The sequence below is a fragment of the Simochromis diagramma genome, unplaced genomic scaffold (genome assembly GCF_900408965.1).
Source record: "Simochromis diagramma unplaced genomic scaffold, fSimDia1.1 OVJJ01000669.1, whole genome shotgun sequence".
NCBI lineage: Eukaryota > Metazoa > Chordata > Actinopteri > Cichliformes > Cichlidae > Simochromis > Simochromis diagramma.
Genome location: NW_024387458.1, coordinates 4665059 through 4678120, shown reverse-complemented (window position 1 = coordinate 4678120; position 13062 = coordinate 4665059). Strand labels below are relative to the sequence as shown.

The window sequence follows — 13062 nt, the reverse complement described above, 5'->3', positions numbered from 1 at the left end:
TAGAAACACACTTACATACATGATGGGCCTGTTTAAAATTCTATCTCGGCAGATGTTTTCTTGTGGAGTACCTGCTATGGATGCTCTTGAGCGCCTCTTCAAACCTGCGCAGAACCTTGGGGGGCGTGGGCCACTTCACGTGCCTGCCATGATCCTTCATGGATCGCACGTTTTTGAAGCGACGGTTGACCTCACGGATGTAGGACTTGACCTTGTAGCGTCGGTAGGCCTGCAGGATGGTGAGGGCAGCTCGCATGCGTCTGTACCGCATTCTGGCTATAGTTCCTCTCCACACCTGAAGACAAGGGTTCGCATAAAGAATACATAGATATAATTTTATTGCAATTACAGAACAGATCTCCACATAGAAAGTACTTTTAAATGCTTTATGGCAATCCTCACTCTGGGTTTTATGGCTTATTATTGCCTCTCTTTCTGCTCATAATGCAAAATGATATTTTGATAACTTTGCAAGGAAACTCCATCATTTGGGATGACAGGCCAAGTCTGCCTTTCATAGAAAATCCAATCCATCTCTATAGTGAGCTAATAAAAACCTTCACATCTGATTTAAAACTACATACTGTATGTTACAAACATAGTCTGGCTGAAACTGCTGTAAAAATGAAGGAATTCTTCACAGTAGTGTAACAGTGGGCTGTTTTTATGGCTGAGTGGTGTGGATTCCTGTGTTTGGCTGAGAACAGTGTAAAGGTTTAACTAGCAATGGGCCAGACACTCCAGCATTGATTAACCAGTTGTAGCCAGAGCTTATCTGCAGAGTACTAGTTAAAATGTTCAATACAGCAGCATTTTTGTAAACATGGTTTAAAGGAGCAATGGAATAGGGACAAATTTACCTTCTACATAAACAAGAACCTGAATTCAGGATGCGTGGCTGTAGCTGCACATTTTAAAGTGATAAACTGTTTATGGAGACTACGGCGCAAACACTGAAATTACTCTGCATTACCAACCACACTTTAAGCCACACCTTTTCACACTGTTTTTCGAATATGTAAACTAAACCAACAAACGTAAAGTAATACTGTGATGTATTTTGATTTATTTCTGTATAGTGTGAGTGCAATCCCAAAAGTAAGGTCTCCAAAGCGGTGGGGATGTAGAGAAACTGTTCATACGGCTGTTCGTCACACTGTTGTGATTGGTGCTTCCTCCACTCTCAAACAAGCATGCTCGGCTTCACTTGGATGCTTGTTTGGGCTTGGCAGACGTTGAAAATGGAGCTCCCGTTTTCAAGGGCGAAATGTGCGCAGTTATTCGATTTTTGAACGCAAAAGGCGTTAAACTGGTTTGTAAGTGGTGTAGAGAGTTTACAGCAGTACGAAGAGGTAAAAGATGAGGTTCAACGCTTCCTGAAGGACATGGCGGCGAGCTGGTACGACATGGGCATTGTAAAACTGGAACAGCGCCTACAAATATGCATCAACTGACATGATGATTATGTAGAAAAAGAAATAATTCAACCTTTAAAATGATGTAAATATTATAGAAAATAAACAGTTTTTGCATTTCTAAAAAAAATAGGAGATCTTACTTTTGGGATTGCCCTCATATATCCAGGTTCCTCCAGGTTTTTCCTAAATGACTTTTTACTGACTGTATACTGGTTATATATTTAAAATAAACGTAAAACAAACAAACAAACAAACAAACAAACAAACAAACCTATGACTGACAGTAGTGTATATACTCTATACTCTGTCAAATGACACATCAAACTGAACTATACTTTAAATCAGCATTGGTTTTCTTATAGTTTAGTACTACACAGAACAAAGAGACTCAGACAGCAGTGATGTTGCTTCACCAGAACCACAGAAACAAAACATTTTTAAATTGTGGAGCAGAAACAAGCAATTGTGTCAAAAATGTACCTGAAACCAATATTAATAATTTAATAACAATAAAGTAAAATGAAAAACAAGCAGGGAACTGTCAGAAAGAATAAGGAAAATAGCCCCCCCCACCTTTTCGATCAGCAGACCTGCAGCAGACCCCTCAGACAAACACTGACACACGTTATCAATAATTTAAAACGCTGTCCAAAGCTTCAACTTCGAATGACCTAAAATGGCCTTCATGTGAAGAAACAACTTCCAACATTTTGCCCTTTTATGGATTGCAGCAGGTTGCCTAGCTCATGAATCCATGATAAAAATGAACCGTAAACACGTGCAACCCACTGCACTTAAATATGAATCATGAGGTCTTCATAGCAGCATTAAATTCACTTAAATACCGCTATAGTAGCTAATATATAAGCACATATTTCAAAGTGTCAAGCACCATGTTTTTAAATTAATAATTTTGTTGTGACTCACCATTACAACTCATTAAATCTCTCATTTGTTATACATTTCTTACTGCAATGTTTAAACAGCCTTTATTCAGTCTAAAGAAGCTAAAATAAGGACCTGCCTGTAACCAAACATAGACTGAGTGGCTATTAGACACTCGAGAACATGAATAATAGATGTAAGTGGGACCCCAGAGAACCATAACTCTAAACTCGGCCTCACTAAAATCGCCACCATATGTCCTCCTTTCGCTGTATTCCCTCCCTCTTATAGACACATACACAGGCATGCATGAAGCCTCTCAGTTTATTCCAGATTTAAGTGGCTACATTGTGTCTAAATAATCTTTCATCGCCAGTAATCCAGTGTCACAGACCTACAAATTTAAGGCAACACTGCAGACTGCACTGGAGGCTCTCTAGCAGATATCATCTGAGTGTAATGCGCAGTAATCATAGATATCATGAATATTTAATGGATTCAAAGTGTGGGGGAGGCCGGTGGCAAAGAAAAGGATTTCTTGCATTTGCATATTAAAACTGTGGAGGTGGTAGTTTTCACCTGATGAGACTAACAAATGCCAGAGAGGAAGATAAGTCATGCACTGCTGGACTGCAGCAGAATAATTAACCGCACCAGCTGAAAATTGTTTTATATCTAGTGAAACATTTTCACTTTTTAACTAAAGCATGTAGAGAATGGTCTAGCTTAGAGTGCTGACTTAACCACGTCATTACTTACAAAGTGGAAAGAGGGTAGTTATGAGCAGAAGCTGAATCACATTTGGATCAATGAGGGAAAGCTAGCCTGTTTATAATGACCACACTGGCTTGATCACACGCTCTTTGTTAAAAAAAAAGGGGGTTTAATTTGTATTTTTAATCCTCCAAAGTTTATGCAGTTGTACATTATGTCCATTAAGCTGAGATCAGCCGTAGTTAGCTAGAAAGAATAATCAGCTCCCCAGATGTTACTGTAAATGAGATACGTTCAAGTATACTGAGCTGGTTCCTGTTCACAGTAGATGTGATTCTTTATATGGCTGTGTTAATTATTACAGTGTAGCTTTGATAAATGCCATGCCCCATATTAAAGCTATTCTTAGTCCAAACTATTGTGATGCAAAGTTTGTAGGTTTTATGTCTCTGCTGTTGAAATTCAAATTTCCATCCACAGATGTCATTAAAGAGAAACACAACATCGTCTTAAAGCTGCAAAACTGGATTACTTTTCCAAAACAGCTCAAGAAAATTGATCCAAAAAGGGGGGGGGGAAAATAGCAGCTTTTATCTTTTGACACTTGTGTTACATAAACGTCAAACGATAAGAGCAAACAGTTTTCCTCTAATGCTGTGTCATTTTACGCCTTAAAACCGTATCCTCTGTTTTCTCCATGCTGCACTGTCTTTAATACATAATGCATGAGAGTGAGAAAAGGAGGGCAGCTACATAGTCATCACTAATCGACCCCTGAGAGGAATCGCCCACGTGCTCGGGGTGACGGTGGTGGGAGGAATGAATGGGCTTCAGTGACGGCGGCTTCCTCGCGTCTCTGTGAATGAGGTTAACAGTTGCTTTCGTCTGAATTCTGAAGGGGCTCAGAGTGTTACGGTGAATTATGCAAAGTTTCAGGAGTGGGCACTGGGTCAGACATTACTGTCAAAACGTCCCTGGTGTGAATGCAAACCAAACTATGTGCATTTAAATCAGAATTACCACCTGACGACAATATCTTACCCTCTTTATATAATGTTTATTTCTTCACCAACAAGAGGCTAGAAAACGGCTTTTCATGTTGAAACTCATTTTTCATGGATGCCAGGATTGGCTCATTTCCACTTCAGTTGTGTGCTGCTTTTTGACTATTGCAAAGATTTAATTTGAACAAAAGCAATTAATAATTCATTTACAACTTTTGTTAGAACTACATTTGCTTGTACTGGTTTGTCTTTATGTGAGATGAGGTTTGTCTTGTCGTGCATAGCAAAAATGAAAAATAAATACTGAATAGTTACACAGTATCCTCTGCTGTAATTATGTTTAGACTTTATAATAGCAGTCAACAGCTTAAAACATCATCTTTATATTCTTTGTTTACTGTCATCTGTAGCCGCTGTATGGCAAGACTTCTTATTTATGTTGTAATCTATTAGTGCATGATTATAATTACAGTTCAACATTATATTAAATACTAATTCACTCTAGATAACATTAGTCAAGAGAATTCTGTTGTTTCCATCTGCAATAATTCATTTATTGCATTATGGCTCTGTTCCAGGACCATCGACCTATTCTATGGAAAGGGGCAATGAGGGATTTATGGTGCCATGGGTTTGCAACCTACATAGATGTTTGTGTGCAGTTGGCTGAAATGTGTGTCGAAACAGGAAAGGAAAGAGTGCACAGTTCACCATGTAGAAGGAAGAGCTCAGTCAGACCTATAAGTGGAGACTTAACATCATTTTTAACACTTTAGCTCTTTGTATAAAACTTAGATTTTCTCTGCAGCTAGCTGGAGCAACAGTAGCACAGGAGTAGATCACAGACAGACTGTTTATTTGGTCTACTAAACTGTCACCCTGGTGACAGAAAACAGCCACAACCGCCTTCAAAGCCATGCATAGGCTCTCCACACGCCTTATTTAAGCCCCAAGGTTGTGAAAACAACAGAAGAGGGCCATTACTGTCGCTATTCTCCTCCACCTCTTGAGTTGTATAACCTGTGTCACTAGAGCCACAACCAGATTAAAGGCATGAGTGTATGATTGTGTTGTTTCTTTAACCTCCATTTTAATGATCTATCAGCACTGATGCTCACTGATTCATAGATTACGCAAAAGGAGATGTTAGAACAGTTTAAAAAGATGAGACTTTCTAAATGACCAGTGCAGTTGGTATACTGAGCTCTTAAGGCGGACAGCATGGAAAGGATCATATGCAGGTGGGTTGTAAAGTGGCTTGCAGATTAAATGGCGACTCTGGGCAGACTAAATGTTGTGTGCAGTGCAAGATTTTCCAGTTGTATGTGTTGAAGGAGTGCACTCAGTATGTTTTTCCCCCATTTTATTTCTTTTTATGCACACCAAAGCAAAAGTAGATCCATGCTCTGATGAATTAAATTCAATTATGTTTGTCTCATTCTCTGGATGTTTTATGAACCTGTTTTTAGAACTGCTAAATCTTTGTTTAAAAAAAAAAAAAAGAAAGAAAGAAAGAAATACACAACAGACCTCATTCATTAGCAGTGTGATGTGCTCTTCCTGCTGCTTCCCTTTCTGTCTTGTCTATGTCACATTGTGATATCTGACACCCCACACAGTCCCGGCCCATATGTGCTCACATCATACACTAAGTAACAAAGCAAAAAGTGGCCAAATTAGAGCTTCGGTGTAAGCTGAGTTAAGATGTTGCCTGCCTCATATCCACATGGTGCACAGGCCTACGCCAGATCAACAGCTGTGTTTATCTAAGCTACAAGTCACTAATTACATTGTAAAATACTGGGGTTGGAGGTGAAAGGCAAAGCAAGAGAAATAAAATGTAATAAACTAACCAAGAATCAGACAAAAGGCATTACCATCTCCTCACTGGGGCCTCATTAAAGTGCATGGCAGGTAAACAGATCTTAAAGTTACGATGAGGCCATCTAGCTACCTGTACATGCACAAACACACCCCATAAACACATTTTCTGCCCCTTAAACAGTGTAGCAGGCTGGCTGCAATGATTGTGGCAGTCTGATGAAGATGACACTCTGGGGATTGTGGATAAATCAGGCCAATAACAAGGCCCCTGACGGTCTGCCCCCTTACTCTCCCGGCCAATAAAGCCATCTGATCATCCTTTCCAAGGCTCTGCTTTCACCACGCTTTGGAGGTTTGGATTTACGAGCTCATCAAAGCCAGATTGGGGATCTTTGGTTGCAACAAAGTGGGACAGAAAGCTGGGGTTTTATTTGAGGGGTTGACTTTATGGAAATGAAGGCTGAGTAAAAGCATTTACAAATCACATGTGCAAGGGCGACCGGTGAGAGCAGGAAGGCTGCTGTTGAAATGTTTAGTAGAACACAGACAGGGCATATTATTAGCTGGCAATACTGAATGTCTTTAATCTGAAAGTATTCTGTAGTGCCAATAAAAGGCCTACTAACGGAATTGGACTGCAGCGTTGGCAATCTAAAAGGTCTAATTCAAAGCAGGAAAAAAAACAACCATTCCCCTTGTTGTCACCTAAACACAAAGCGTGACAAAATTCCGACATGGAAAGACAGATAGGCCGGTGCGCCACACTTCACTGCACTGACGAATGCCTGAGTTTCCACATCCTCCGGGGATATTGAGCTGGTTTTCCAGTGACATGCTCGATACGCATGTTGGGTTGGAGGGGGAGGGGTGAAATCAAGAGTGTGTGACAGAATTTAGTGAAGCTTCAAACATGCACTGTCCAGAGGCTGTCACGGGAAAACATTAGGCTGAAGCTCAGGTCAGCAGCAATTATCATAAATCAATAGAGCGCTCGAGTGAGCAGCTCACTGCTCAGTAAAGATCAACGGCACAATCCAGACACCGATTCCTCATTCTTTCAATCCAGAACATGCTGTCATTTTAAATTTTACCTCTGGCTAATGTGCACTAATGATGTGAAACAAATGTTTTCAAACTCAGTTTAAACATTACAATCTCACTGAGAGAGACAGGACTGAAGAGTACATTGAATATCTCTGCAAAGCTGATGCGTCATTCAGATGGACTGGAGGATTATTGCCAACGGACAGCAGTATGAGCTCAAAGGAACACACATTAGTCAAACATGTTTGAAGGACACGCAATAAAACCAGCTAATTGATTCATCTACTGAAACCACAAGGTGCTCAAAGCTAATCTACAGAGCATTAATGCAGATCTCATACAAATGAAAATGTTTATCAAATTTCTAACCGACAATGGAACCAAAAAACAAATACCAAAATATATTCACACTTTCTGACTCTCCTGATTTTCTGAACGATCCAAAACTTTTACATTTACTTCAAAAATAGTCCAGAAATCGTATGTTTTTCTTTCATGTTTCTTACTTTCACGTTTTATTTTTAGTAGTGGAAGGTTTGACATCTTTTGTCTTATCCAGTATGTAACATTTAGCCTATTCAGTAGTTTGTTTTTCACCCAAACAATGTCATTTGTGTTGAAATTGAAGATCATTAACATCAGTTCTCTGTTAATTATAACAATTGAATTCAATCAAAACAAAAATTAAAAAAAATAACAACCTCAAGACACTTTATAAGGTAAAGACCCTACAATAATAGAAGGAAAACCACAACAATCAGAGAACCCCTATGGGTGAGCAATTTGCGTCAGTGGGAAGGAAAAACTTCCTTTTAACAGGAATAAACCTCTGGCAGCATTAGGCTCGGGGAGTGGTAGCCATCTGCCACGACCGGATGGGGATAAGGGCAGGAAGACAGGATAAAGACACGCTGTAAAAGAGAGCCAGAAATTAATAAAAACTAATAATTCAGACTGGTGTATAAACACAGGGTGTGAAAAGACGGGAAGAAGAAATACTCAGTGCATCATGGGACGCCTCCAGTCGCCTAGACCTATTGCAGTGTAAGGTCTGTGTAAGTGAAGGTCTCCTGATCCAGCCCTAACCACAACTATAAGTATAATTGTGTCCTTCTGGTTAAAAACAATTCAAACCAGCTTTTGGTCTAGCTGAAGTTTTTCACTTTAAGGAGGTGATCTCAGTCTGCTTCCAAACCAACTCTAAACCACCAAGTGGTTTGTTTATGTTAAGAATGTGATCCCGCCTTGATTCGACAAAGTGTACACGACAAGTCTGAGCTAAGCACCACATATGCTTTGCATTCTGGGATGCAGCAGACTCCCACAGGAGTGCAGATCTCCCAGATAAATAATAAATGGCAGGAGTAAATTTTCCATTGTATACACTAGTCCAGAACACAGCACCTATCTATGCAGACATTAAGCATGTGGTTTGTAGGCAGGGACACATTTTGGTTTGCTTTAACTTTTTCCCTGAGAAAAGAAACCGAATCACAGGAAAAAGCTACAAATTTACAAATTTGCCAACTGATTTGGACCACATTAAACTATAGTGTGAAGAACCCTTTAGCGTGTTAGTCTGAGACACACATGCACTATTTCAAACCTGTTTCCTGGTTGACTAAATATGTACAACAACCAATTAATAATAATCATGAAAAAAAAAAATCAAAGTATCCCTGTGTTTCTTTCAAGTTCTCGTGGCAGGATATAAATGAAAACAGTCCACACTGCACCTTTAATTGGCAGTTATTTTGAAATTCGATCACTTTCAATCTCTGAAAATGTGATTTTGTGTTTGATTTGTTCAGATACTTGTGTCAGATTTTCCCTCATTAGCCTCTTAAATTCTTTCCACTATCAAGGACCTGTGGTTTGTAATTTGCCATGTTTTAAAGACGACAACGACAACAAGGCTACAGGGTGGCCATGTCTGTCGCACCTCTAATTTATAACACTTTCAATTTCATTCAAGTGAAATGAAATTAGTGAGAATTAGTGAGGATACAGCCAAGTGGAAAATGAATCTGCCTGTGAGCCACACTTCAGTTGCCATGGAGAAAGTTTTCACATTATCCAAAAGCATTGTGGGCTGTAAGATATTTATAGGCTACAATCAATCTCACAGCCTTGAATTTTATCCATTTATTTTTTAAATCTGGCATTTCTTTAAAAGTCAGCTTCATAGTTTAAGGAGGTTTAAAGATCAGAAACTTAGGTACTAAATAATGAATAACCTGGAAGTTTGAGAATATGATATACTACTATATAAAATAAAGACTTTTTTGCCATATAATCAGTGTCATATAAAAAAAGACACATGAAGAGTTTCATCATTACAGGTTTCTCTGAGAACAAAGGAGGCACATTTCTTTCAAACCCAGTGGTGGGATTGTTACAAAAAAGTTAAACTTTCCTTTGATCAGTTACAGACAAGCTGCACTGAGTTTTGTGGAGGTGATAGCTTTCGATGATAACTAAAACACTTTGCAGGTTCAGATAGGATCAAAGGATTACAGATCATGTAGCTGCTGATGTCTAGAAGAAGACAGATCAGTTCTGGGCAGTTAAACAGAGAGGAGGCAGCGTTAGCCTCGCACTAAGTAGCCCACTATTCACAAGAGGGCTATAAAGGAGGGCTCTCCATGTCAGAGTCTTCCCCAAAAAGACTTAAATTATTGCTGCACTTCTTATTGCCTGAAGACACGACTTACCCAACGGGAAACAGTACAAAATAATAAAATAAAGCTCTTTATCCTTTAAAGACATTTTCATTTAGCTCCTGCCCAGACAAGCCCCCTGTGGCTGCGCTGTGAAAGCTGACTGCCCAAGACATAACGCTCGCCACGTCTGATAAACCCACTGCTATGGAGAGTATGTAAAGCTTTGGAAAGCAATTAAGGCGGCAGCTCAGAATACACGAGAGGGGGGTGTCTCTTTTCTCGTCATCGTCCCTGCTCTGACAAACGCTGACAGGTACTGTGATGTGGATGGCTGAGCTTGAATTTATGAAATATTCATTTTAACACAGAGTGAAGGTGGGGGTGGCCTATGTATAATTTATAACATCTGTATTTATGTTGAGATGTCATGTGCTTTTTTTTTGGGAATCTTCATGCTTTCATTTCTCAAAGTGGTAATAATCAGATTGCTTTCAATGTGGCAGGCTTCAGTGTTGTCAGTGCAGGACTGCACAGACATGGATGCAGAGCAATCACTGGTATTGCGCTCAGTAGCACAAAAACAAGCAGGAAGATAAGGCGAGTGTGAGCACGTGAATACAGGGGCTGAAGGGTAGAGGATTAAATGAAGCAGTAGAGGACTTCTTGCCCCTCCCCCTGCACCAGTCCATTCCTCTAGCTACACCAGGTTTATTGTACATTATGGTAATTTAAAGGAATAAAGCAACAGCACAGACACAGAAAATACAATGATCTCCCGATTCCGACCAGCAGCATCGGCACTATGAGCGGCCACTCAACCTGTGTTTAGGAGACTGTGCAGATTCACAGATTGTAGGGGGATTTTTTTGTTGTTTGATGGAGCAAACTGAGTGGTTTTATAATAAATCCACAGAGCAAACGGAGAAACAAGAAGTGTGTCTGAGCCGCAGTCATACAATGACAGCCCTGGCACTGTGGTCTCGACTGGCATAAGGCAGTCTGGTGTGCCAGGTGCTGATAAGGGGATTGCTTGGCACAGCAGATCATACTCCGTCTGGGATGTTTGTTTGAGTAACAGCGTGGTACATACAGGAGTCAATTCTGCTGTCACACCACTATTTGATTTTGTGTGTCACTGCATGCATATCGCATGAGCGAATGGGCATGCGACTGTGTGTTAAGCGCAAACTGCACGCCTAGCTTTAATGCTGACAGAGGGCAAGATTAAATACCCCTCTTCCACCTCAGCAATGCTGTGATGTTTGCTTAGGTGGGGAAGCTTCAAATCCTCTGGGCTTTCCCTTCATTATCAAAGCCTGCTTATCCTGTGAGATACAAGATAAGATTCTCCTGAGGGAGCGGTTGAGCCAACACCCGTCCTGCGAGCTTGTGGGAAAAGCCTGCAAAGGGTCAAACGGATCGATAAGGTCAGCCAATCAATCCTGTACAAAAGTTAATATGGCTTGGATAACCCTTTCATGTCTGAGAGGTTGGAGAGAATGTTTGAGAAAGGTAGGGATGAAAGCAACATGGTGCAAAGGAATCTGCCCACGCGAAGGTAATGTAATGATAGGCTGGGAAAAAGCGCGTGAGTGCCAATCACATGACTCCAAATGTAGGCTATAGTCTGTAAGATGTGTGTAGAGTGTGTACACACTGCACGCCCACAAACTGCTGACAGACTGACAGTATTGCCGTTTGGCTGTCAATCAAAAGAAGCATTTTGAAGCATCCGGGCGATTTGCATTTCGTGTCCTCAATTTGATACGCAGAAAGAGCCACAGTCCACATTCTCAGACTCATGTCTTTATCTATCAAAGTAAATGAAAAAAATAACAAGTTGTACTCTGCACGCTAAGCCGACACGTGTCAGCGAATGCGACGTAATCACAACAAGACACTGACATTCTCGCCTGAAGGAGGTGTCATCAAACCGCTGACGCATGAATGCAGAGAAACACACACCAGCAATCAATATTCATAACAGATCATTTGCAGCATATATAGCTGGAAGAAAAAGCAATAAATTCTGATTTCATGTGTTTCTTTTGTCCCATCAACAGTCTAAAATCTGAAGTTATTTAACTGTAATTGTACAAACCAGAGAAAAGGCGTCGCATTTGAGAAGCTGGAACATGCATTTGGCGTTAGCTTGACAAATGACAAATTATTGCTGTTAATCAACAATATATTAGTCAACTAATTGATACAGCAGCAGGAGGCAAAGCTTGCAGGCGAGCCAAAACAGGAAGCGCAGAAAAGAAATGAAAATAAAAATAAATAAATAAACAATTGGTTCAGTTTTTTTTCATTTCAGTTCACTTTTCATTTCAATTAACACACATGTAAGACTGTGAAATGTTTAAATGTGTGACACGGAAGAAGGTAAACATACAAAAGAATCCAAATCACTTGATCAAGAAATATTGAAGAACAGTTAACTCCTTCTCGCTATGTGTTTACGTCTCCCGGTATCAGATGCTTGATCCACAGACTGTATAAAAAATGAACACAACCTTTTAGCATTTGAAAAGTCAAGTGAAATCAATGCACAGTGCTTTAAATGTGCATTCTTTTTCATGACCAGCAGTGAGTCACATGAGTCCATATGAGGTTATAGTCTCAACTGACTATACGATAAAGATGGGTAGCTTTGGGGCGTGACTACCTGCTCCTTTGATGCCTGGTTTATAAAAACCAAGATGGCGATGGCTAAAACGCTGACCATGAGCCCTCAATATGGCTACTTGCATCGTTCATGTACAGTCTGAATTATTCCCAATATGTAAGGAAAGTCTAAGCTTAGTCCAAGCCAATCTTAACATCTAGCTGAACAATCTAGGTACAACTAATTCACTTCATATTTACAGTCCACTGACACCTGCAGAGACCTCACAGTTAAAGCAGGTGTGATTAACTTCAAAGTCTGCAAAGCAAAAACATCAAAGACATGGCTCAATTACATGAGGACACATCTGCATTATGGTGGTGCTTTTAATTTAACACAAAGAACATCTCTGTTATTGCCCCAAAACCCAGACTCACCTTTAATTCTAAATTAGAGATCTACTTATCTTATCTGGTAACTGTGCGAGAGTTGCGTGGGTGAAAACTCAGACAACAAAGAGAAGCGGCAGAAAGATATTCACCCTAAGAGATAGAGAATAATGCTAATAGTACAAGATTATATCAGGTCCAAAAATACCTCGGCGCTTGTATAACTTGGAGTACAGGCTGAGCTTTTCTAGTCTCACAGGTTATTCATATGCAGAACAAAAGCTGGTGAATATCAATGAGAGCACGACTTGGGTCTGGAAACAAGAAGAACCTCGTGATCTTGTTTCAAGGGCCGTAATCAGATAATAGCTGTTGATGACTGGAAATCGGAGGTATTTACAATAACAGATGTTTGCAATTAGGAACCCTTTTACTGTCAATGAATACCATAAAAGGATATTTTTTTGCATGAATTCAGGACAAGTTTTAGAGGATGTAAAAGGACGACTAAAA

The 13062-nt window shown here is 40.0% G+C and overlaps 1 protein-coding gene across 1 annotated transcript in view; it reads right to left on the bottom strand.

Moving 5' to 3' along the window:
* The window catches only part of myo1d (myosin 1D), a 113767-nt gene that overhangs the window by 46413 nt on the left and 54292 nt on the right, over positions 1–13062 (bottom strand). The window contains exon 17 of the mRNA XM_040014380.1: positions 72–295. Within this exon, the coding sequence (XP_039870314.1) occupies positions 72–295 (224 nt within the window). The remainder of the gene's footprint in view (positions 1–71; positions 296–13062) is intronic.